The sequence below is a fragment of the Archocentrus centrarchus genome, chromosome 14, assembly GCF_007364275.1.
Source record: "Archocentrus centrarchus isolate MPI-CPG fArcCen1 chromosome 14, fArcCen1, whole genome shotgun sequence".
Lineage (NCBI taxonomy): Eukaryota > Metazoa > Chordata > Actinopteri > Cichliformes > Cichlidae > Archocentrus > Archocentrus centrarchus.
In genome coordinates this window covers 26,700,358-26,726,841 of record NC_044359.1, presented here as the reverse complement: position 1 = coordinate 26,726,841, position 26,484 = coordinate 26,700,358, and the positions used below count along the sequence as shown (strand labels likewise).

At 41.3% G+C, this 26,484-nt stretch overlaps 1 protein-coding gene across 2 annotated transcripts in view; it reads right to left on the bottom strand.

Annotated features, from left to right (window-relative positions):
* The window catches only part of camkk1a (calcium/calmodulin-dependent protein kinase kinase 1, alpha a), a 57,644-nt gene extending 31,413 nt beyond the window's left edge, over positions 1-26,231 (bottom strand). For both annotated transcript variants that reach the window (XM_030746171.1, XM_030746172.1), the window contains exons 1-3: positions 25,870-26,231; positions 5,345-5,742; positions 834-881 (exon numbers count right to left, since the gene is read on the bottom strand). In XM_030746171.1, the coding sequence (XP_030602031.1) occupies positions 834-881; positions 5,345-5,632 (336 nt within the window). In that variant the 5' untranslated portion in view covers positions 5,633-5,742; positions 25,870-26,231. The remainder of the gene's footprint in view (positions 1-833; positions 882-5,344; positions 5,743-25,869) is intronic.
* Positions 26,232-26,484: the final 253 nt, after the last annotated feature.

Below are 26,484 nucleotides of genomic sequence, written 5' to 3'. Positions count from 1 at the left end.
AGTCCAGTTATTTGCAAATTAATACCTATTAATTTGACCATGTTTGTGTAATCAAAGTAAACTTGTGTCATGTTATCTGATTTTTACTGCACTACAAACTTCTTAAAGTACATTTAAAAAGAAGAAAATAAAATGAATATATACAGAATACAAAACTATTTCCTTAACAATAAATACTGCTCAGAGAGTGAGCTGCCTCGGTGGAGCTTTGTGCTCTCTGAGTGCTTCTTATAATGTCGTTGTTTTTGCTTAGAAGATCAGATGATGCTAGCATCAACAATTTTGGCCCACAGACTGTAAACAGAATCAAAAGGTAGCCTCTGTGACGTCCCCCATTAATTTGTGAAGTCCTTGAAGACTTGAGTTTCGTCTTATGGTTGAGCATGGGCTGAATTTGACTCAGAATAAGGTAGACCTGCACTAAAGCTTTATGATCCTCCTTCTTTTCGATCATCATGTTTGAAATTTGTTGTAGGGATCATAAACCCATCAAAAAAGGTTAAATGACTTTAAAAATGACCATACTGCTCACTGGATTAACATAAACTTCATAACATTAACATAAACTTAATTTCTTTATGCAGACAGAGTTGCCCCCATTGGCCATTAGAAAGAATGGCAATTTGGAGGCACATTAACACTAGCTTCACTTTTTAGACTGGAACCTATATCTGTCTTTTATAAATAGTCTCTGTAACTAGTATGGATATGGACACTGATGCTGGGAAATTGGTGTCCATTTTCTCATCTACAAAATTCCAACCTTTTCTCAGCTGCTATTTCACCAAACCACACAAAACTGAACAGAGGCAAAGGGCAGAAATTTAACTCACCTTTCCAATCTCACTCTTCAGCTTATACTGGTTCAGCTGGATACAGTCCTGAGAAACAAAGAAAAGACGGGAACTAAATTATCAGCAAAACATGAAACGTTCATAATTTTAACATCTAAAGCAAAGAGAAAGAAGATTTCTTTGGTACAGAACAAAATGTTCTTGCTGTTTGTGAGCTCGCATGAGCACTGAAAGTTATTTATTCCTGAACCGTAGGTAACAGCGCAGTCTGTAGTTTCTGTTTACTGTCTGCAAATCCATTAGTGCTACTGCTTAAATGGCTGATTTGCAGTTCCATAGCAACCACTGCTACAGCAAAGAGTTAGCCAGGGGTATAACACAGGAGAGCCGACCACAGCAGGACAGAGACAAGGAGAAGAGGTGGGGGTGTGGGGAGCTGCAAGGTGAGAGTTTGGCGGTGGGGAGCAAAGAGGGATGTGTCTGAGAGTTGGGGTGCAAAAAGGCTGCAAAGTAAAGTAATCAAAAAGGTGGGCACTGCTATAAATGTGGAGAAGGAGGAAATGTAGCTGTGGAGAAAATGGATTGAAAGCAGTTATTTTATTGCAGCTGGGGGTGGTGATGGCTTATGAGCCAGACCAGTTGCCTGGGGCTCGATACTGGAATGTGTTTACAGGATGAGAGGTGGTAGAAGAGCACAGATGTAACAATGTGGCAGGACTGGAAGTACATCACCACCAACTCATGGTGTAGGACAGCACGCCACCAGGCAAATGATTTTAGAAAATATAGCATTATATAGCGGGTTACATAACATGCTGGTTATGGAGCATGTACTGGATGTTACTGTCGGGACTGCGGGAGATGTGACGATTGTGCATTGGAGGGAAATGCACTGCCAGTGTGATGGTGTGAAGCACTGTGGACAGGGATTATTATAAAGGGAGAAAGATATAGAAGACTGAGGCTTGGGAAGGTAAGTGCAACTGAGAAAAGGAGCACTTTGATTGGTTGAAGAGAGATAAAAAGACAAAAAGAAAAAATAGGGCAGTGAAGGATAAGAGGAAAAATGAGGAGATTCCAGAGAAAAGGGCAGTTGGGGGGTGGGGGTGGGGGGTGGGTGGGGGTCTGAGAGGACTTGCTTTGGATTCAGTTTGCTGGCACATGCTCAGTGGTTGCAGCACTGCAGTTAATACTCTGATGGATAAAGAGGGTCGTGCAAAAAGCCTTAAATACATCTGCCACACATGCACATCCTGCACACATCAAGCTGAAATGCTTCACTGCCCCATGTTAAATCTTTAGAGGGGTTTTTGGCTCCTGCTGTCACATTAGACTATTGCTCTACATTCACACTGCTGCCCCAGCTGTCATCGGTTTCCCTTCAGACCTCAGCTTGTCCTTCGTTGCATCTGATCTTTACCAAACTCTCTATGTGTCTACAGTCATTGCTCAACAACTGATCAATATCAGTGCATAACAAATACATCACTGTCACCGTGCCGTTCTAAAGCAATGACCAAGCATTAAAAGCCAGTATTCCAGCTTCCGGAAGCATGCGATAAAAAAAAAAAAAGGGAGCTTATTTAAAGCCTGTAGGCGGAAACATAATTTTCCTACTTTTTTATTTTAAAATCTATTTGGACAGAATGGCACACGAGGTAAAATGAAACCACTTTAGAAGATGATTTATTCTGTGTTGTCTTCATATGTTCCTGCAAAAATGTACACACACACACACACACACACACACACACACACACACACACACACACACATTAGTCAAATTTCCCCCACTGCTTGTATTAACATAGATTTAGTCAGACTAAACAAGAAAGCATTTTATGTTGATCCACTCTGCTGTAAAAGCCTGCCAAGTGTTTCAAGCTGTGCAGACAAACACAAGCAGATACTGTACTTACCAGTGATCGACTGAGAAAATCTATTTTGCACAGTCATCCCGAGAGTCCTCACATACAGTCCACACTAATTAATCTGGCACACAGTAGTCCTGCTAAAGCAGTTAGTGTGGAGATGTTCAGTTTTATGTGAGGTGGTGTGCATTTAGTTCAGTATGTGGTGTTGTTGTCATCAGGTCTGTATACAGATGACCATTCATATTATTCTAACTATAGCTGTATTTCACTATACTGATGAAGAAACCTGTGAGTAAAAGGTGAGCAATGCATTAGTTTCCTCTTTTAATTGTACTCACATGTCCATATCTACACTGCAGTCACTGCAACTGTATCTCTACCCTCAAAAATGTCCGGACCTACAGTATATAAACTGTACAACACCTGAGATCCTGTGCTGTCCAGTAGTAAAGCTTATACTTGTCTTTATTGTTGATAGTGTTCTTTGGCTTCTCTAAATCCTAACTTTAAACCACAAAACACAGAAGTCACTCTCTTAAGATTTCCCACGCTGCATGGGAGAAAATTATGTGTAGCCCGGGTGTACAAAACAGAGAAAAGACAACAGGAGTAGGATTACATAAGCTGTTCACAAAGTTTCATCATGTGACTTAATGTGAGACTTCCCATTTTACCAAGGAAGGGCGGATGTAGGCTTTAGTGAACCTGTTTTATTTTCCTCATTCTGAGAAGGACAAACTGAAATATATAACATGTATTTGGTGTATCTATATTCCAGTCTGGTTCTTAAAAAAATGTCAGTCATAGCTGATGTTTCCACAAGCAAACCTCTCTCTCCTCCTCTGCTGCGTCAAACTATAGATCCAGTGCGAACAGTACGAGCAGCACAAGTCCGTTTTATGGTTCAGCGCAGGAGCTGCGACTTCGTTTTCAGATAGGAACGGACACAGTGACAGGTCTGCGAGTCTGTGGCAGCCATGTGATAAATTCAGAGGGGTTTCCCATACTGGCAGCTGTCATGAATATTTAATGTTCAATCTGAACTGGGAAAAGCAAGAGGAAAATGGGAGATTCGAGAGTCGCTCACAGCCCCACGACCCTACCAGTAGCTTTAAAGAGACTGCAGACTATAAAGACCCACATATTACAGCAGTTCATGTTTTCTGTGACACAAATAATGACAGTCATCACTGTGGGAACGAAAACCATTACTGCCGGCAACGACTCAGGTTTGAGCTATTTTCTTTTACATTTCAGGAAATACATTTATGATTATCATCTTACTAGAGTTACAAAGATAGATACCACACACACACACACACACACACACACACGCACGCGTGCACACAAAGAGGAGAAACGGCTAGCTTGAATTTGTGCAAAGGTATCAAATTCTTTTAGTCAGTAACTCTTAACCTCCAAATCTAAAATATTAGAGCTCGTTTAATTATTTTGCACATGTAAAAACAATACTGAGGTTTTTACAGGAAATTCTGCATGCAGCCATCTCTTGGCTGGGGGCACGCGGCTTCCATAAGTTACTTAAACTAATGAGATTTACCACACTCAACAGTGAAGGCTGCATGTACTGAAACTGTGGCGCTACCAAGGATGGTTGGCCTTCCTCTGTGTGCTTTGTTTCTAAGCTAAGCACACCAATAGTTAACATTTATGCTCTTCTACATTCACACTAAATGTATCAAACTTGAAGGCAGCAGCCTGCATCCAGCAGACCTCCGTGCTCACATGCTGTGTGCATCACTGTGGGTTTGTCAGTTCACTCCTGTGTCCCTGAAGGTCTGGGAAGCAGACAATGAGGCAGGTAGTTTGAAAGGCTCGACACAGTGGATTTCTTTACTGAGAAAAAAAAAAACAATACATGCAAGCCTGAAGGTTTCTGTGTAAAACAGCACAACGAGGAGATGCCTTTACCGCGCCCGCACAAATGTGGAACTACAGAGTGTAAAAGTAGAGCAGATGAGGCATCAGCTGTCACCAAAAGCTGGACAGTCACAGGAAAACAAGCAGAAGCAGTTCACATGATTACCATGAAAATAAATTAGCTGCTCCCAGGCTAGCCCTACATCTTCTCTGGTGTATCCAACAGTACAGTGCAGACCAGAAAGCATTTCATGTCCATCTAATAAAACAGCTGAAACCGCTTTTTTTCAAAGCTGAAACACTAACATGTAATAATGGCACACATCTGCAACAGTCTGGAGTACATTTCAGGGACAAAGCTGGAGCAACGATGCACTGACACAAACCGCCTGTAATAACAGAGGTACAAACCTATAGTATATGCTGGTTGTATCTAGCTTTGACAACTGCTGTCATGAGTGGCACAGAGCTGCTGTCTATCAGTTTGTATCTCACTCCCTGCTATGGTACCACCTGTCACACCCAAATTCAGAAATCTGTGCCCACAAATCTGAACCAGAAGGCTGTAGATGGCTGAAAAAGATTAAGGAGCAATATCCAAACTTTTTGATTTGTTTCTCTTTGATCAGTGCAGCCAGGACTTGGTTAACACCTAGATTAACATCTCCAATTAACCTCACAGTGATACTGCTGCTCCGTGCAAGGAAAACCTCTAATTACTTGTGAAGCTGAGACATTTACAAAAACTGAACAATTATAAAATTAATAAAATATTAAGAAAAGTGATATTCTCACCTGAGAGTCAGATATGGACACACGTTTACACTCCACTGTGGGTCTGCGAGGGGAGATGTGGGTCCTCTCCTGCAGAGACAGCTTCCTTCCAGTCAGGTGCGGCCGTGCTGGAAGAGGCCGCTTGGCCTGAGCCACATCCTGCTGAGCACCACCGTGCCTCGCGCTGATGGTAGCAGAGCCTTCTGAATCTTTTGTTGTCATGGCGGCCATGATGTCTGTGAGACCGCTGGTCTGTGCAGAAGAATTTGGGTCCAGCCTCTCACAGCCAGCGTCACTGCTCATAGCCATGGCGGCTAAAGAAGCTGTGCAGAAGCAGGTGGCGGGGAGAGCAAATGGGCAGTGCCTACCAGCATCAACTTGGCTCGGGCCAGCTTGCAACGTTCAAGGTCTCACCAGAGCTGGAAAGAGAGGGGGGAAAAAGCTTTGAGCTCAGTGAAATGCAATAAGAGGAGCTGAACTATGCATACACCTGGTTCACTCATTCCTCTCTACAAAACATAATCTGCCAATATGCTGCAATATCCTTACAGTCTTAATAAAAGGAGAAGGGTCAAATGGCTGAGTCGGGATTATTAAAACATTTCTGAGGGCATCAAAGGTTTGTAACTGATCAAAACATGGACGTAAACCAAAAGCTAAAATTTAATCAAGCAGTCAGTTAAAAGAGGAAATGTCATCTCTGTGTGGGTGGATGGGCTGGCGGTTCATGTGCCCATAAATTCAAATTAATGTCTTCATTATAAAACCAACCCTTTCAGTGAAAAGCTAATTATGCTTCATGCTTTCGGTCTCCTTGTATCCCAGTCAAATGTGTGTAGGTGGACCAACACAAAGAAATGCAAACAAAAAAAAAAAAAAAAAAAAAAAAAAAAAAAAGACTGAATGCATTGTGTGCATATAGTATGTGCAAGCATAGCCAGACATTTAGCAGGATTTGTTTCCTCTTTCATCTCTATTGAAAATCTGTTCACATTTTGCTCTATGGAAGAACAAAGAGATGCCTAGCCCACCCATACAAGTTAAAAAAAGGCCCACTTAAATCTCTAATCGTCAAACAGTATCTATGTAACAGTTGGACTCAAGACTGTTTTCATCCTAAATGGACCACCTGGGTCTGTATATTTGCCATGAAAAGACATAGTATGAAGGAAGACAATAAAGCCAAAGAAAGTCACATCTGAGGTGTTGAGTAAATGGGCCATGTAATGCTATTCTTGAAGTGTGTCATGAAGGTAGAAGCTTCATAGTCAAAAATAACACAGTGCTCCAGTTTGTCCAGGTGTGTCTTACTGCTTCATGCAGCCACACTGATGCTAACACAAAAATCTGTCCTAGCAGGATGGCAATGTCACTTTGTTGGTTTCTCACTTTGTTGCAGACCTGTGGCCTTCACCATTTTTTACCATGAGACTCACACTGATATGGCGCTACTGCACCTAATGGAACCACTCAGCCATTAGCTAAATCTGTTTTATCCTATTAAAAAAAAAAAAAAAAAAAAAAACCCTCTCTCAGGTAACATTGGGCAAGACGTGGGATACATCCTGGAAATTCTACTACATTCCAAAGGTAACGACATGCCTGTCTCTGGAATGTCGTAGGAAGATGGCGCACATGATGAAAAGCCAAGCAGGAACAGTGAGAACACGAAACTCAGAACCTTCATCTTCTGAGATGACAGTGCTAACCGCTGCACACATAACAGAGAAGGAGTTTTCAAAATTTAAAAAAAAAAAAAAAAAATTATGTTACACCAGGTCATTTCCTGTTTGCGAGGGTTCAGCTAGTGTGCCTCATGCAATGAATGCAGTAGTTGTAGTAAAACAGTTTGAGCCACGATGGCAAAATTGCCACAATATCTGTTCTTAAGGGCTTGATGATATGAAGTGGCAACAATAACATCATTCACAGGGATTGCCTCTTGTTTTAGAATACCTTACTTCATTTTTATACTCTGGCTCAGGGTTGGAAAGAAAACAGCCCAACCAGAACACATGATACAAATACATTTTGGAAGTTGTGTCATTTTCCCCTGGTGCGCTGCTACAATATACCAGATCTTCGGGTTCCCCTACATAGTCTCACTACTTGCATGAACAGCGACTGTTATCTGTAACAGTCACTATTCATGCAAATACAATGCCTTGTCATGAATGCCTATGACATACATAGATTTTTGCATGTGTCAGGGCCAACACAAACACACATTAGAATTTGCCCACATTAATTTGCATATTTCCAGTGCCTGTTATTCAAACTATGTAAATTGCAAGTACAGGGAAAAAAAAAAAACCCTTTTAACTTCCAGCAGAGATTGAGAAATGCATTGTCTGCCTCCTGACTCATTTAAGAAAAACAAAAAGGATCTGTCACATTTTGCTTATTTCTTATTGCATCTACTGATTATGTGTCTCTCGAAACGGGTTCTTTCCACTGCAGCATGTGCGAGCAATATCCTGGCAGAAGTGGGAGGCAGAGGAGAAGCAGTGGTCTGGTTATTAATTTTAGCTGCACTGCGACTTATTTGTTCACAGAAGCAGGTAACCACCACACATTTATGTAACGCAGGGCAATACGTTATTAGCTTTAATATTTCCCTATCACACCTAACCTTTTTTTTTTTTTTTTTTTAACTTTCACTGCATCCTTTCATAAATTCTTAAGATGACATTTTTTTCCTCCTCTTCGCAACACAACCGTGACGAGTTGTGGCTGTAAAGTTTGTAAATTCTCCCTGTGGCCTAAAAATGGCAGCAACAGTTGAATAAGAGCAACACGTGCCTCTGAGATACAGCTACTGTCTAAAATCCAACACACTGTGCAGCTCGCATTAGCCGCCTCACTGTCCAGTTAAAATGTATCGATTCCAAATAGGGTGATTCCATCTCTATCCATTTCAAATCATCGCATATTTCTGTGGTATTTCTGCTCGATCATATCTGATTTGCATAAAAAATGTTATGGTCCAGAGTTTGGACTTATAATTGATGTGAAATTGTACCTTTATGTGTCAAAAAACTTGCAACAGATACATAAAAAAAAATGCAGTTCTTTTGGAAACAATTGCTATAGTAACTTAAAACTCAGATCCAAGTTAAATAACATGTGTACCACTGATGTCAAAGCAGGTTTTGTAGACAACAAACCTAAAAACTGAAATACATGAAAAACAAGATGCAATAAAGTGTTCTACTACTAATGGAAACACTTAAGGTCAATGCTTTGATTAAAAGCTCTGCTGCAGGTGCAAATTTCAATAATTAAAGCTCATGCAACTGCACAATATCTTTTTCATTAGGTAAACAGTTATAGGAAAAACAGACTGATTAAACCAGAATGAACCTTGAGAAACTCCACAAAATATGAGGGGTTTTTAATGGATTCTTTCATTTCAGTTTAGACTGAAAGGAGCTTCAGTAGAGCCAATTACAGTAGGAAGGGAGAGCGAGCTGTAGACAGTGAACAAATGAATCCATTTGGCTTCCATTAGTAAACCACTTTCACCCTTAACCTGCCTTCAATCTGTCTTCTGTGTTATTCGGTTCTAAGTGTAGACAGCAAACACAGACATCCAAGGCCAAAATCAAAATGAAATCCTGCAGGGGAGGAGAGAGCGTGGAGCAAACTAATGTACCCAAAGAATTGCTCACCATCTTGTTTTTCATATAACAGTTGTGCATATTTTATTTCCGTTACCTCATCCGGGGTCCCCGTGAAGGGCAAGGAACAGGACATGGTGTCTACTCAACACATTTGACCTACCAAATGTGCTGCTGGGGTTGTCTGGAAAAACATACTTTTATAGCTGTAACTCTAGTATAGAAGGAGACGCTGAGAACAGGGGGCATGGCTGTGTGCTTAAAGTGTATGCTTACCTCTTGGTTCCTTTAAATCTAAGCAGCACTGAACTACATGCTTCACTCTCTTCTGGAAGGTATCGTTTTCAGTGAAGAGTACCAGCTTAGTTAACATGCCAGGATCAAATGCAATCAAATTTGATTGTTCCTCTGATTACCAAAGAGTGACTGGAGGACAATTTGCATTAAAATGACTTTTAAACTCTTTTTTTTGTTTTTGGCATGTGCATCATTCACTAAAAACAGCACACCAAAGTGTTTGATTTTGCCTGGTTTGCTGTGATGTGCTGCTTTGTAATATTGGAGGTACTGTATAGGCCCATATGGTGCTGTTGACAGTGTGAACTTCTCATGTTGAAAAGAGCAGATCCAGTATCGATGGACAGCATACTGTGACTCAATGCTACAATGTTTCACCGGTGAGAACTAAATGTTTTTTTCCTTTTCAAGTACAGTTGTTGCAAAGGTGAAAACTAGATATAGAGGCCAAGGATTTCAACACTGTAATTTCACTTTTAATCTGTGAGGATGGATCAATTCTGGAGCCTGCCTCAAGTGTACATTAGCGGGACTGCAGATTCTGGCCTCATTGGCTTCATCTTTCAGCCTTGGAGCCTGGTGCATGCTAATAACCTTGGTGAATATATGAATTTGCTGCTTCTCCTTATCTGAAAGGATAGTGAACTGAAAAGTGGAACTGGCCAGAGAACATTACAAGTTAAACATCTTCAGTCACTATTGAAAACATCATTCCTAATATGACCTGCTTCATCATCAACATGCATCATGTTACTGTAATAAACTCAGTGAATGTTTGTGTTAAGCTAATACCTAAAGCTATTAAATTTTCCTCTCCGTGTGTCTACACAAATCTAAACAGAGCTCAGGTTACATAAAGTCATCTGACATCTTTTTATAAATAACTATTATTATTATAGACAGCATGGCTTGCTTTTAAAGAGGTCCACTCAACCTGTGTGACACAACCTTGACAGGAGGAAATCCATGTGCGGTGTATTATGCATTTGCTTTTCACTCCATTTCTGCAACAATAAATAACTTGAATGAAGGCACATATGTGGGGGAAAAAAATTAATCAGGCACTATAATATAGTGAAAAATAGAAAATCTACTGGATCAGTGTTTGGTCCTTCTGCTTCCTCCTATAGCTGTTCTCCTTCTTGTTCTCCTGATTGTTTATACTGTAGAATTTTTATTGCTGGCCCAGCTATTAATCAGATGTCCTACAGGGCAATCATGTTCATTTTAGCCATTCACAGTCAAAATTCATCACCTCAGAAATTTGGCACAAGCACCTGTAAAGGTTTGTGCACCGCTGCCTGTGGTTTTCCCTCTTTTTAATCCACGTTTCGACTGCTACCTGCTCTTGCACATTGCACCAACCAAATAAACTACATACATATCTATATGTTTGGTATTTTGGCATATAGACCATAAAACACTGAGGTGAATGGATAAGTCGACAAACACTGGATTTTAAACAAAGCCTCACCTTTCTTGTTTCCTTTCGCTGTCGCATCAGAAGAGGATTTGTCATCTTCATTTCAACAGTGATTTTTAACAGGTTATACGTGCAGCTGCTGTTATTACAGAGCTGGAACTTGCTGTGATGTAACTGCACTAACATCTAGGTAAATGTCAGCTGATTAAGAGAACTGAAACAGGCTATGCGTTATCTCAGGGTGTAAATTACAACTCGAATCTTTGAGCTTTGATCCCTCCTGCACGTTACTGATCTGAGGCACAGTGTGCACATCAAACTGTTGGAACACTGTATATGCAACTGCCTAGGATCTTGCTACATGCCATTAGTATCTTAGTCCTAATCAAAAGTTAACATCAGTGCTAGGAGGACCATTATAGTAGACTGAGCTTTATCGCCAGCGTTCACACCATTAAAAAGCATTCAAAGCTGATTAGAGGACAAATGTCAGTAATAACTGAGTGTCTAATTAAAGGGCACTGTAATCAAATTAACTTAATTTGTACAATGAAATCTACTAAATGGACGATTTGAGCACATTAGTGTCACAGTCAACCATCAGTGCAGATGCTGCTGTGCCAAGCTGTTGAGATAAATATCCTGAAGCTCATGCCTGCAAGCAATATTGTGTCTTAATTTCTGACCGTTTTAATGTCAAGCCAATTACAAATAGTGAGAATGCAGTGCTCATCATCCTGTATTGGGAATACTGTGTGGGAAGAAGCAGACTTTATGTAGTTAGGTTTATGAGAAAATCTCAGCTAATTAAAGTGTGCTAGTAGGCAGTGAGAATCCTGTTAAAAGAAAGCACACTTTTACTGCAGGGTTTAATGGACATAACTCTCACTGGGTCTTAGCCCATATTTAATAAAATGACACAATCAGTCTAAATCAATACATCCATCTACTTAACATCAAATGAGAGCTCTTAAATTAAAGAGGTATTCCCTTCCTGCAGTTCCACTCTCCCCGAGCCTACAGTTTGATCAGGTATTCCTTCTGTTGCGTCCCCCTGTCACACTTCATCTTCCTCAAATGGAGGATAGATGGCATTCACTGCTGGGAGGAAAAAAAAAATCCAAAACACTAGAAGAAGAGGAAGGCTGGAAAGGCCAGAAGGATCATTAACTGGCTGCTATGATGAATCACGGAGCAAACCTATAGGATAGTGCAGATTTTGCATGGCTTACGTGTTTATGCACACACACCCACAAACACACTCCCTTAATGCTTTTTTGTTTGTTTGTTTTTTAAAACATTAAGGGAGACTTTCATTTTCCCCTATGCACACATGGAATTTGCCTTTTCCCATGTTCCACTAGCAGTTGGTAGTGATTATCCCTAATGATCTGAACTGAGCGAGCATCATTTGAATGAGGTTGGGCGTGTAAGCACCTTAAGGGCCTTTGGAAAGTGCGGGAGTACTTCATAATCAGCCAGCAACTGCAATCAGTGGAAATTCTTATCACCATGAGTGATGAATATTAAAATATTTATTATATTTTATGTCAAAGATAACTTATTCTTGGGGACAACAACAGATGGACAATGACACATCAGTCTGATAAAAGTCAGCAATACTCACACCAGCAGTGACAGTAAGGAAACCACAGCACCAGACACTACAATGAGCCACCACAGGCTCATTTTGAGAAATTGTGGCATGTTAAAAAGTTAAATGATTACATGGGTGGATAATTAACACGAGCAGACAATTTTATGGTGCCCAAATAATAACTGGCACTTCTCAAGTACATTTATACACGTTTATAGTTCCCTTCACGAATGGAAATTCCACTAAAGGGCTATGGAGCTTGGGTGCAATGACTGAAATTGTTCAGTATGAAGATGAGAAAACACGGTGGGAATGTGAGGGGAAAAAAAAACACTGATATAGTTTAATACCCAAAGCAAAGAGCTTTGCAGGCCGCATCCTTACCCAAACAAATGTTCAAATTTTTACATTTCTGATAACCAACTCAGCACAGAAAGTTTATATCCATGAGCAAAACCACCTTTACAGAATCAAGCTTTAAACACACAGACACTAACACTTTAATTGCAGAAAACACTCTGTAGTGTGTTTACCTGGCACAGACTAATCCCTGGAACTCTTTAATTCAATCCACAGGATTAGCAGGCAACTGTATGAGACACAATCAGCCGTAACCATAAACCTGTTAAACACATCCTTGTCACATTTGATGTGATGTGATGCGAGGCAGCTCTGCTCCGCAGGGTCCATGAGCAACGACCAATCTGAGTGGACAGAAATACAACTGGGGGACAATCCCAAACTAATCCGGGCCACCCTCTCTAAGTTTGGTTGCCTCAGGCATTAATAAGCCCAGGATTACATAGGATATGAAACTCCAAGCAGGGAAGTCGGATGAGCCAATTATTTCTCCTCTGCTCCTCTGCAACAAAGCTGACCTTCATGGAATCTTGAAAATGTTGCCTGACAAGAGTCTCTCTAATAAGGACAGACTGGAATGGGATCACCCCTCCCTCCCACCAAACACCTCCAGACAGATGAAAACTGATCTGCAGATTTGTGTTGTGGAGGACTTTTCAGGTGGGTCCAGCACCACCCTCTGTCCTTGTGGCACTGCTCAGGCTGGCCAGTAGTTGAACCTACTAGCTGATAACCTATTTTTAGAAGGAGTTAGCACTGGCGTGAGCCCAGTGGAGATGGAAAGTTAATACAGAAGACAAATCCAGTGCAATCCATCTTTTACCAACTCTTAAAATTCTCACTCATGGCTCTCAAGATGATGCTGGTAATCTGTGATGATGTGACCCTGCAGAGGATTAATGTGTTGCTGTAGAAAATGAGAAGCCATCCATCTTTTCCACTGAGAGCAATACACTAAATCCCTCAAAGAGGCACAATAGCCCAGTGATCTCTTTCCCTTCTCATCACTGGTGGAAACCTCTGGTCAGGTGGAGACTGCCATATCAGCTCTGATACACAGAGGCTGGTGCTGGCTGCAGCTTACTGTCGTTTGACTAATTCAGCATCCAAAAGAAAAGAAAAAAAAAAGAAAAACCCTGAACTGGAGGCAGAAAACATGAACAGCTTTCACTATTCATTACAGACCTAACAATAACGCATACCACACGAGCAAGAGACAAACCAAATTCATGAGTGTACATTGCTACCTCTGCCTGATATGCCGTTGCTCCTTCACCTGCTGTCAAGCAATGGACTACTTGAGCTTGGAAGGTCCGGTAATGATCTGGTCTTTGTTAAGGTGGCTTAGCTGATCATTTCTCCTACAGACAACAGGTTGACTATGAGATGTTATACCACAGTTATTAAAAAAAAAAAAAAAAGCAATATTCTTCACTGACTCTGTCAATGGTTGTAATATTTTGATACAGATACAGGCCACTACATTAGGTATGTCTATGAAATTTAATACAACAACTCTGCTATAAATTCTAGTTTGGTGTTTTTTTTATTATTTCAAAAAAAAAAAAAAAAAAGAGAATTTAGGTTTATTGTTTGACATCACAGTGACTGGTATGGTATATGAGCCTGGGCTACGATTAAAACTGTTCCTAATATTTTTCCTTTACTGTGTCTGTTTCACCATGACACACACACACACACACACACACACACACACACACACACACACACACACACACACAAAACGCAGAGTGGAGCACAGGAGAGACACTCTGTGAAACAGAGAGCAGAGGAGAGCAGCAAAACAGAGATTTTTACTTGAAACAAGTAGACATGAACTTGGTAAATAAACCATTTTTGTTGTTGTTGCTGTTTGGGGGACACTGGCTGAACATGTCACACGGTCTCACTTTTGCCATGGTGTGTGGGATGTCACACTTAGTTGCATTATAAATGCAGGGAGACCCAAAGGTTTCAAAATGAGGGGCTCACATGTACTGACAAGGGCACTTGGTTAAACAGGCGACCAAGACACAGAACAGAAAAGCTCAAATTACAACACAGGGAATGTGAACTCATCCTCTGCTAAGAAAACACTACTTCCCTACATCTTTACATAGCACCAACGTCATGTTGGTGCCCGAGAAAAGGTCGTGGGGATCACCAAAGTCATTATGATTGGAATTCATTCAACTTACTGAGAAATTTCAGTCAGGACTAAAGAGATGGACTGAGAGACTGATTGACAGCACCATCCATAGATGCTACTGCCAGTGTGGCCATGCGATTCATCCAGAAATACAGGCTCCCTTTCCCTTAGATTTTACGGTCAACACTGAATCCGGTTCACTCAGAAAGCGTATCTTGGTTGCAGGGTGAATGGTTGTCAGGTGTGTAAATTTCATACATGGCAGCCTGTAAGAGGTGTTATGCAGGCTTGATATTCAGAGATGAGACAGTGGTGCATTAAGTGAAGACAGGTGTTGTCCTTACACGGCACATAGCCACTCAATACATCTTCATGCACACGTGTGCCTTTATGGCCTAATGAGCATGACAGTGTGAGCAGGTGAAGATTACAGGCGTCTCAAATGGAAACGTGACTGACATTCACGGCCTCCGACTATGGATAATGATCTAATAAACACAATTGGCTGCACATTACACTTGACATGTTATAGCGTTACAGCCGTCCTGCGATCAGGTTTGGCTTTCTCTGCCAATAAGCTCCTTTGTGAAATGCATTTCAGAGAATTATAACTAAAAAAGGTGTTTTTTTCCCAAGCTTATATGGTCTTCATAGGATTAAAAACATCAAAACAAATGGCAGCTGTTGAGCTGTTATCTCTTTGGAACAGATTCCTTAATGTGCATTTGATGTGTCCCAAAAAAAAAAAAAAAAAAAGCCCTCAAACAGACCTGAAAACCCTTGCAGAAACAGGTGGTTATGCTCTTTGTCTGGGGGAAGGTCACAGGCAGAGGACTATGAAGGCATCGCCATGAGCAAGCTGCTGATATCAGAGAGGGAGCAAATGTTTAGCCCATCAGCCCTTTGATGACTTAATTACATTACACCCAAAAGGCTGACTATCACTGTTTTGGTTATTTTGCAGCTCATTTTACTGAAATGGTGTTGAGCATCTTTTAGGCTTTGTGCAACCTTGGCAGATAAATTCTTTAAAAAAAAGACAAAAGTTGGCAAATCAAAGTCAAGTCCAAGACAAAAGTCATCAGAGACACATTTGAATTCTAGAGCCAGAAGAATAATCTGCAACAATTTCAATGATCAATATTTTAAATGGTTTCTTTTTTAGCAAACATGCCTAAAGATTTTCTGTTTTATATCTTAATAAACTGAATAAATTAAAGAATTATGACCACTGGTTAAAAAAAAAGGTAATTACAGAAACCGTTACAGCCACAAAAAACACAGCCACTACAATAAGGCAACCTTATACCTTACAGCATACAACACTCAGTTTCTCCTTTTTTTTTTTTTTTTTTTTTTTAACGTGTGCTGACGGCAATCAGTGATGAATGCTGGCAACTTGTTCTCCATCCCGTCGTGCCAGCCATGTCTTTCATCCCACTGCATCAGGGACGGTTTATTCGTGAGAAATAGAGGAATTTAACCCTACAGGCTGTAAGCCTCCTTCTCCCTTCATAAGTAATGTTAGCAGCAGCATTGAAGAGTCTCCTATTCTCCACCCTTATGCAACTACAAAGAGAAACTTTGATGCTGAAGCCCTGAAGAGAGGAGCTGAGGTTGGTCAATTCACCATAACTCCCACAAAAATAGGCTTCCTTCTCAAAAGGAGAGCACTGGTGTCAGCTGGCCCAGGGTTACATTCTGCTCCTCACTCCTCCAGGTTTTCATCAAAACACTACCAGCTCTTTCATGCAGAATGATATTTATACAGAGCTACTGCAAGTACACCTGAGCAGAACTAGCAAAGCGTGTCATATAGGGAAGTTGAAGAGTGGGGTACTGTCAGGAGATCTTAGCACAGGTTTAAGCTGCCTTTCTTTAGCTGGCAGAACTCAGCTGAAATCATAACCATGTCTTTGGCCACAAAAATTGATTCCTCCCCCTGCAATGCTGTTAGCATAAGCCATAGCAGACAATCTGCCAGAGACGCCTCCACTGCTACTGTACAGATCATTTACAGAGGCACGGAAGGTATACATTTTTTCTGTAGTGTGTTAATTTGGGATTTTATTGTCACAATAGGAGGAGTACTAACGAAATTGTTAGCTGTGGGATAAATTAACTCTGAAGTTTATCTCAAGGACGATGTGAATGTCTGAACCAAATTTCAATTAGCCATCACTCCAAACCTCTGTGGGGTGGGAATATTTCTGCAAAAATTTAAAGGAATCTACAGTGGCTTGCAAAAGTATTCATACTCCTTGAACTTTTCCATATTTTGTCACATTACAACCACAAACATAAATATATTTCACTGAAACTTAATGTGAAAGACCAACACAAAGTGGTATACAACTGTAAAGTGGAAAGAAAATTATACATGATTCAAAACATTTTTTACAAATAAAAAGTGCAGTGTGCAAAAGTATTCAGCCCCCTTTTCTCTGAGTGCAACCAGTTGCATTCAGAAGTTGCCTGATGACTGCAAATGACTAAAAAGAGTCCACCTGTGTGTAATCTAATCTCAGTACAAATACAGCTGCTCTGTGACGGCCTCAGAGGTTGGTTAAGAGAATATTGGGGAGTAAACAGCATCATGAAGTCCAAAGAACACACCAGACAGGTCAGGAATAAGGTTGTGGAGAAGTTTAAAGCAGGCTTAGGCTATAAAAGATTTCCCAAGCTTTGAACAACTCATGGAGCCCTGTTCAATCCATTATCCAGAAATGGAAAGAGTATGGCACAACTGTAAACCTACCAAGACAAAGCTGACCACCTAAACTTACAGGCCGAACAAGGAGAGCACTGATCAGAGATGCAGCCAAGAGGCCCATGATGACTCTGGACGAAATGCAGAGATCCACAGCTCAGGTGGGGGAATCTGTCCACAGGACAACTTTTAGTCGTGCAGTGTACAAATGTGGTCTTTATGGAAGAGTGGCAAGAAGAAAGCCATTGTTAAAAGAAAACCATAAAAAGTCCCGTTTGCAGTTTGCCAGAAGCCATGTTGGGGACACAGCAAACATGTGGAACAAGGTGTTTTGGTCAGATGAGACCAAAATTGAACTTTCTGGCCAAAATGCAAATTGCTATGTGTGGCGGAGAATTAACGCTGCACATCACTCTGAACACACCATCCCCACTGTCAAATATGATGGTGGCAGCATCATGCTCTGGGGCTGTTTCTCTTCAGCAGGGACAGGGAAGTTGGTCAGAGTTGATGGGAAGATGGATGGAGCCAAATACAGGAAGAAAACCTGTTGGAGTCTGCAAAAGACTTGAGACTGGGGCGGAGGTTCACCTTCCAGCAGGACAACAACCCTAAACATAAAGCCAGGGCTACAATGGAATGGTTTAAAACCAAACATATTCATGTGTTAGAATGGCCCAGTCAAAGTCCAGACCTAAACCCAATCGAGAATTTGTGGCAAGATCTGAAAACTGCTGTTCACAAACTCTCCATCTAACCTGACTGAGCTTGAGCTGTTTTGCAAAGAAGAATGGGCAAAAATGTCAGTCACTAGATGTGCAAAGCTGGTGAAGACATACCCTAAAAGACTTGCAGCTCTAATTGCAGCAAAAAGGTGGTTCCACAAAGTATTGACTCGGGGGGGCTCAATACTTTTGCACACCACACTTTTCAGTTTTTTATTTGTAAAAATGTTTTGGATCATGTATAATTTTCTTTCCACTTCACAATTGTATACCACTTTGTGTTGGTCTTTCATGTTAAATTCCAATGAAATATATTTATGTTTGTGGTTGTAATGTGAGGAAATATGGAAAAGTTCAAGGGTATGAATACTTTTGCAAGCCACTGTATACACTATAGTCTGCACCAGTGTGGTGGACTGACAGTATCACAGTGCTAGCATGGGTAATAAAGACTAGAAGATCTGCATAAACTGTACAGGTGCAACACACCAATTGCACTCTTGCATAATTTGAAAGATTGAAAATCAGATGACTGCAGTTACTACACATTAGGACCCTGCACCTTAACAATAAACATGCTGTGTTCTAATGATCAGGGACTGCAAAGCAGACACCTCCACCTACACTGACTTTTGATGGACTGGTTCCATGTCAAACACCCCCTGTTCAGTGCAAAACACACCTGGTCCTAATAGAAAAAAATATATCAACATTATTTAATCCAAGTCCACCCATGTATCACTTGAAACTCAATGTAAACAAAGATAATACCATCTGTTAATGCCCATCTTATTACTACTACATGTTTCACGTAGCTGTCACATGTAGGTTGGGTGACAGAAGCTTCTGTGAGCGTGTGGGCATTCACTTGAAATAACTTGAGATATGCACAAACTATTTTTAGCTTTGTATCACTTCATTTTAAATTAGGATCTCCCTGTACACTGTCAGCTCCTCTTTAAGGACATGAAATGATGTAAAAATGCAGAACAGGCGGCTAATGCTGAAAGCAGGTAGGGCTTTCGCTGTGTGCGGTAAACCCGAAGGTGTCCACTGTGACAACTGCCGCAGAAGAAAAGCTGACGTCAGGGTTTGTAGAGTTTTCAACATAGATCAGCCTCTCTAGAGGACAGGCACAAACTCAAGCAGCCATCAATCATTTCAGTTAGCTCTCCGGCCCTGGGAACATGTGGAAGAATAACATCTGAAGCCAGCAGAACATGAATATAAATACAAATTTATAGAGATTTTAGAGCTACTTGTATTATTTTACTAAGGACCAAATGCATTGCTGGCATACTGTCTGCCAGACAACACTGTGTATTGTCTTTTTATGAGTAGTACTATACTGAACCATATAGCCAAAAATAATGTTTAAAGAAAATATGGATTTCTTTCAAATGACAATGAAGTCAGGCTACTGAGCCAAACCTTTCAGGAAGATCCAAGAACTGAGGGAAGCCACAGAAACATGCTAATCAATACTTGATTTTCCTAATTTTTTAAATTCTTGCAGAGGGTTTCATGCATGCTGGTGTCTCGTATGCAGACTAATGAGAACGAGTGAGAAGTGCAAGTGGGGTGGAGTGCAGGCTTGCACTTGGATGAGGTTAACTGAGAGATCTGAGAACCCCCAGAGTCCTTACTGGTCGTGCTTTGAATAATAAAGGCCAATATGCAGATATAGCTGTGTACCAGGCACAGAACAAACTAATGAGGACCTATGTGTATTCATGAACCCCCCCCCCCACACACACACACACACACACCCAGCCAACACCAAAAAGCAACAACAACAACAACAACAAAAAAAAAACCCACAGCACTTAAGTTTCCTAATCATCTTTCTGTTAGGTTGTTGACATTTAAAATGTCATTTAGAATATAAAAGGTTCAAAGGTGAAAGGTAATCTTCAAGCTGATGTTATAGTCATGTTGCATGGAAAGCAGAGGGATCACTGTAGGATTCATAAGGTGGGGGCCACAAATACACCCGTTTAAGTGAATGTCTTTGCTGACGGGCACCCCCACCAGTCTTTAAGCTTAAACATCAGCATCCACTGACGGACCAGCACTATCATTTACCAAATGCAACCTATGGCTAAAAAGAAATTCTTTCAGGACACATATTCCTGTAACTATTTGTGATTTTTAAAAATGCTTTATTTATTTACAGCTTTACCTCATCCTTTTTCCACAGTCGAAAATGGCAGAAAACTGGTGCTACAGTCGATTAGTAAGCAGCACCTTAGCTGATATCTCATCAGATGCGTATTGTAACTTGTTCCTGCTTGTCTGAACATAAAGGTGTCTGCGCAGGTTCTCGGTCATTCAGATCACGGTAATCTCGAGAGTTTGAAGAAGTCTGAAGAGTTTTTCTCCACCTTTTTTTTTCCCCTCCTTCTCTTCAAGCTCTTGAGAATGAACAAGCAAGCATTCTCTGATGCAGCCACAGCCAGAAAACAATGTAAAGACACCTACAGGGTTCGTGCACACACTGTGGCTATGAGACAAAGTAAAACATGCGGACTAACCCCTCCTGCCAATACTACCTTATGACTGTGTGCCCCGGCTGCTCTGCGTGAAAGAAATAAAAGCCTGTCACATTTTCCCCAAGAGTTTTCCTGCACCATGATCATTGTGATACCATAACAGATGTGATAACAGATGTGACACCATAACAGAAAGCGAGAAGGATTATTTTCCCTGATGATGGAAAGCTCAGGTTTTCCAAGCATAAGCAGTAATCAACACAATGATGACAAACGAAAGGGCTGGTCCAGGATAAAAATAGTTGGGTGTACCTTAAACTCCTTAGACTATAAGAGCTCGATGTAGACCACTGTGACATCATCCACTGGTTTCTCGGCATTTTGAGGCCTCAACATTCACATTTTTACAGCCACCATGTTGGTTTTTTGGAGCCACAAGTGAGCATATTTAGACAAGGGGCATTACTTATCAGCCAGTACTAGCAAGTGTGGTTTACAGCCTGCAGCCATAAACTGCACAGGTGCAACACACATACTTTCTAATTAGTGCTAAGTAACAGACTCGCGACTACCAGACTAGAATAGTACAAAACACACACTTTATTAAGGGTTATCTTTTATGATACTACACAAAATCTGTCTGTGTGTTTCTGTGACCACAGACTGCTTTTAGACCATCACCAGCAACCCACCTTGGCACACAACCCTGAACCCTGAACATCCCTATCTATATCAGATACTATGATGTCATCATACTGCCTGGCAACCACCAAGCAATGGGCTAAAATGACCCATTTCTAGCATATAAGCACCCCCCACCATGTTTTTTTTTTGTACCTTTTGCCAAGTCCAAATAATACTGTAGCATGGGCATGTAAGTTAGCTTTAGTGTGCCATGCAAACATGTTAATTTCATTGGTGAAGGTAGGCATTTTAACATGGGAGTCGGTGGGGGTGGATTTGTACCACACTGACAAGTAGTTGATATCAACAGGAACAGGAAAAAAGAAACTACATTAAATCAGAACAGACCCTCTTTACCCGCTATTTCTCCATCATCCTAGCCACGTCGGAAAGCTCACCTGTTATGATGATGTAACCTAATGCGCCGATCTATCCTACACCACCAGAGTCATTCCATGACAGTCTGCAATAATACACTGAAAGCTCCTACAAAGGAGGCAGCACTTACCGTACTAACAGAAACATTACAGCGAGTACAGCTGCTGCTCTTTTCTCACAGCTGTAACATGAAAGCCTGTGAGACATCAAATAAAGCGCTCTTTGGTGCGGATACAAATAGGCCTGAGCTTCCTAACGCTCCACGCTGGAAAACACACTTGAGATGCACGTAATGAGTTGCCTTATATCTCGTGAGGAAAACTACTGTCACTCTCTGTGACGGTATTTATACAGCTAAATCTCCCACAAAATTACTCATTATATTTGCCACCCCCCCCCCCCTGAAAAAAGCAACAAAAACAACAACAACAACATTGGTCGATTAAAACTGAACGTCTTCCTGTAATACAGGTTTTGAGTATCAGAGCATTCAAAGCATCAAATCCTAATAATGCCTCCCCAGTCTAGGTCAAGGGCATGCACAGATTTCCATTTTGATCCAATCTGTATGTTTGTAAATCTTCATGGCTAAAACACACACACACACACACACACACACACACACACACACACACACACACACACACACACACACACACACCTGTAGCCCCCCCACCTGATGATGATCATCTGACCTTCTCGCTGTGAGACAGCAGTGCACACCAACATGCAGTTGGGGATACATCAAGCAGTTACAAATGAAACAAACAGAAGGGTCTATTACCATGATGTGATCAAAGAATGGCACTTCAAACTGTGTGGAGCTCTATAGAAATGTGATGATCACAAATGATTGAAATGACACGCTGCAGGATCTGGTGGTAATCTTCTCCAACCGGCATCGAGCAATCGCAGGGCAGAGATGCTGCATCTTGTCTCAGAGTGTGGGTGAATGAGTCTCAGGCCTCCATGTAAAGCTGTTTCAGATTTATTAAAAATCACTAATGTATAATACCATTCAATACACACAAAGGAAAACGCGCACACACAAAATACTTCTTTCTCCTCCCAGCCTTCCAGCCTATGCAAGTGATTTCCCAGAGGAGCTGAAGGAGCTGGGAGCTGTTGACATGTCCTCCTTTTTAGTAGCTGAGCTGTTTCTCTACTGTCGTTCCACAGCCCATGCTAAGAAAGGAGGTTAAAGTCATCAGCACCTTCAGTGGGGAAAAAAGAAGTATGCAAGGAAAACAGAAAAAAAATATGTGCAAAATAATGAAATACATTTTTTTTTAAAATCAAAGTGTATCTGGAAAATTTACCAAAATAAATAAATAAATAAAAATAAAAAGCTTTTTAAATGAACAGCTCTTGGCAATGCATCATTGGTGTCTTTAGACATCACTTGACAAACACAGACATACGGCAATCAGCTGTGCACATGCCCAACAGGAGCAAATTGCAAGTTAGCCATATTCCCGTGGTTGGTTCAGACTGGAGAACCATTTATTCTCCCTCTTATCTCTCACACAAGCCCCCTCGTGCCATGTTTCCAAGTTCCATTTCGGGAATTCAGTGCTCATAAGGCTGCATACAAAAACACTAAATGAGCCCGCAAGAGGGCAGCTGAATTGCTCAGGAACCATACAATACATCAGCACTGCTGCATCAGAGCCGCCGGCCAATTCAGCTGAACTCACTTTACATTACTGGCCTATGGGGATTTCAGTCATCATACTGTCAAACAAGCAAAACAGAAACTGGTTTTCTCTCCACTGAGCAAACACCATGCCTCACTGGACTAATTATTTAGGCTAGGGTTAAGAAGGAAGGCAGGGATGACTCAGCAATTCTTTGTGTGTCATTCAGGTGCTTGCTGATTATTTTTCAAGGTGTACCACCCAAGGAGTCGGTTCGTTTGGAAGTTATCCTTCATGCGACTTCAAAAAGAACAATCCAGCCCCGTCCCTCATAAAGAGGGATTAAACAACCTGTGAACAGGCTACAATGAGTACTACTTAAAGCAGACATAAAGAGAAACCAAAACTGAAAGCCACATAAAGACAAATACTCTTTTTCTGTATTTGAACCAGAGGTAAGCTGAGTGGCTCTCTGCTGCTCTCTTAAAACAGGCCTGCATACTGCAGTCATGCCTCAGTGCAGGTAGGTCAACATTACACCAGAAGCCCTTAAATATGTCTATAAAGCCCAATGTCTAAAGCAAAGCTGTTAGCTACAAAGTCCATTGCTGTGTAGCATACAGTTTTGTTGCTTGTGGACATTCCCAGCTCTTGTTGAGTTGGTAACCCTCTCGTACATTTCCCACCTCACTGTTTATAAAAGGTAGTCTGTGCTCCAGTGGGTAGCTACTACAATCACACTCCTGAAGAGTGAAACAAGTTTAGGACCCACCAGCTTTAGGTCACCAGCAGTTATTTTACCTTCAATCACTGCAAGCGTCATCAACCTCCACAGTCTCTCGTTGCTACATTGCTGCTCTGTTCCTGTTCTCTTCCTGTGTGTATGTCCCTTTAGGGCTGCAATCCCACCCCAGTACTAACTGGGGGTCAAGCAGCGAAGCCACATAGGCACACATTCTCCCTTCACTTCATAAATCAATGGAAGGTCCCAGAAAAAGGGATCGACAACCTTTTTCATCCAGTGAGACATTTTTTGACAAGCTTTAGAGCAGTAAATAAATAAAATAATTTAAGCCTTATAATGAAGGTGGCAGCCTACTACTAAGTATAAATGAGCCTTTGCTTTGATACTTTAACATGCATTGCACAAACACTTGAGTCCCACATGTTTGTGCAAAACAAAGTAAAATGAACCTGCTCTGGTAAAAATTGTAGAAGTTTTAAAAATAATGAGCCAGATTCAATTTAAATTTGACTGAAGTGCAGCTGCAGATCAAGCATGGCCAGCAGCACCAGAAAGGAAGAAGCAAGCAAATCTGTCCAGGCACCTTTAAATTCTCCTTTTTTTTTTCTCTGCAACTTTCCTTTTGCTTGGACTTCCACAGCCATGTGTATACACATAGGCACTATTTTCATTTTACAATTTTCATATAATTATTTTATTTTCTGTCAAAGCCACAGGGAGTTACTGGAAACGGATCAAAAAGCTGCAGGTCTGTGACCCCGGCACTACACTGTGGTAAAATCTGCTGATATCTGGCACACCGTTTCAAGTTTCATGTCTGCACTACAGCACTATAGATGGACTCTAGACTGAAGCCCCATTCAAAGAACTGATTTCCACCACATTAAAATATTTACACTATTGGGTTTTTTAACATTTCCAGGATATGTTTTTTTTTTAACCAAATCATCATAAAAATTGGCATTTGATGATCTCCATATTTAAGAATATTCACTGATCACAGCCGATCAAAATCAGCAGTGAATGTGCCCTGCGGACTATTGTTTGTTACAGCTATATTATTAACCGCAGAACAGTTTATTCTAATTACCCAAACACTAAAAGAAATTGAATTTATAACATCTGCAGAAAAAAACAAAACATCATATCTGAGAGGCTGCAAGCAGTGACATTCACTCATTTTTTTGCTCAGTTTTAATCACAAGAGTTAATTTTGAGGGTTAATCTTCTGTTGCCTAACTAATCAATAAATGATTACAGCTTGCGGCTCAAAGATGGACACCTGTGATCAAAGATGACATACTACTGTGCAACGGGACTAAAACCTTCACAGTAAAAGAAATGCTCTTTTTTTTTTTTTTTCGTCTTGCCTAGTCTGCATTTAACACTAGAGTTAAATTCGTAACAAAATGATGTCTGGTATGAGGCCACATCATGGTCTGCCAGGTGCATGACACAAACAAGTGGCACATCGCGCATGCAGAGTTTCAGTGCAGCTTCCAGTCTGACGGGTGCAAAACGCTTAAAATGCAGTGCAGCAAACTGCAGGGTAACCAATCTCCTTATGCGAGCGATTCACTGAACATCAATAAAACGCGGTCAGAAAGCACGTGCATTAAGATCCATCTGCATTGCACAAGAACAGCAGCTTTACTTCCCCATATTTACACTACAGCGACTGCCCTACGAGCCACGACCAAACGGGAATGATTTTAAAAGTTTCACTTACCCAAAACGAGCGCTCGGGCGTACTCCAGCCCCCTTTAAGCGTTCCAGTCAAACGGATTCAGAGGGCTGTCCCGTTTGGACGCGCGGTGCCTGTTTGATTCACTCTCTTCGCAGCCTATTGTTCCCGCAGACTAACAGCCAGGGCTCCTAGGCGAGCCTCTGTGCTGGGTATGAGGCAGGATCAGCTGCTGACCCGAGATGCGTCCCATGTTTTACACCATCGTTTCCGGAAAGCACGGGCAGACCAGCCTACACTACCCTTTTTTTGTTTACAGTGCAGCCGCAGAGTGAAGACACCCAGCGGCGGAACGCACACACACGCAGCCCTGCAGCCGACTGCTGCTGCACCACTGCAGCGAGAGCGCTGACCACAAACACTTTGACACTCTGTCTGCTTTGAAGCACGTCGACAGCACACCGACCACCCCAACTTTTATTATTCGACGAGAAATGAAAGTATGGGTCCTAAGATCCGCCCCGTTCCCGCAGCATGACCAGTCGGTACAAATGGCTATGGGAAACTCTTATACAGTTGGTACTGGTCGGTACTCACTGTGGCCTGCGGTTTAAATAAAGCAACGCCTGATGCGCATTATAAAGCGTCATGTATGGCCTG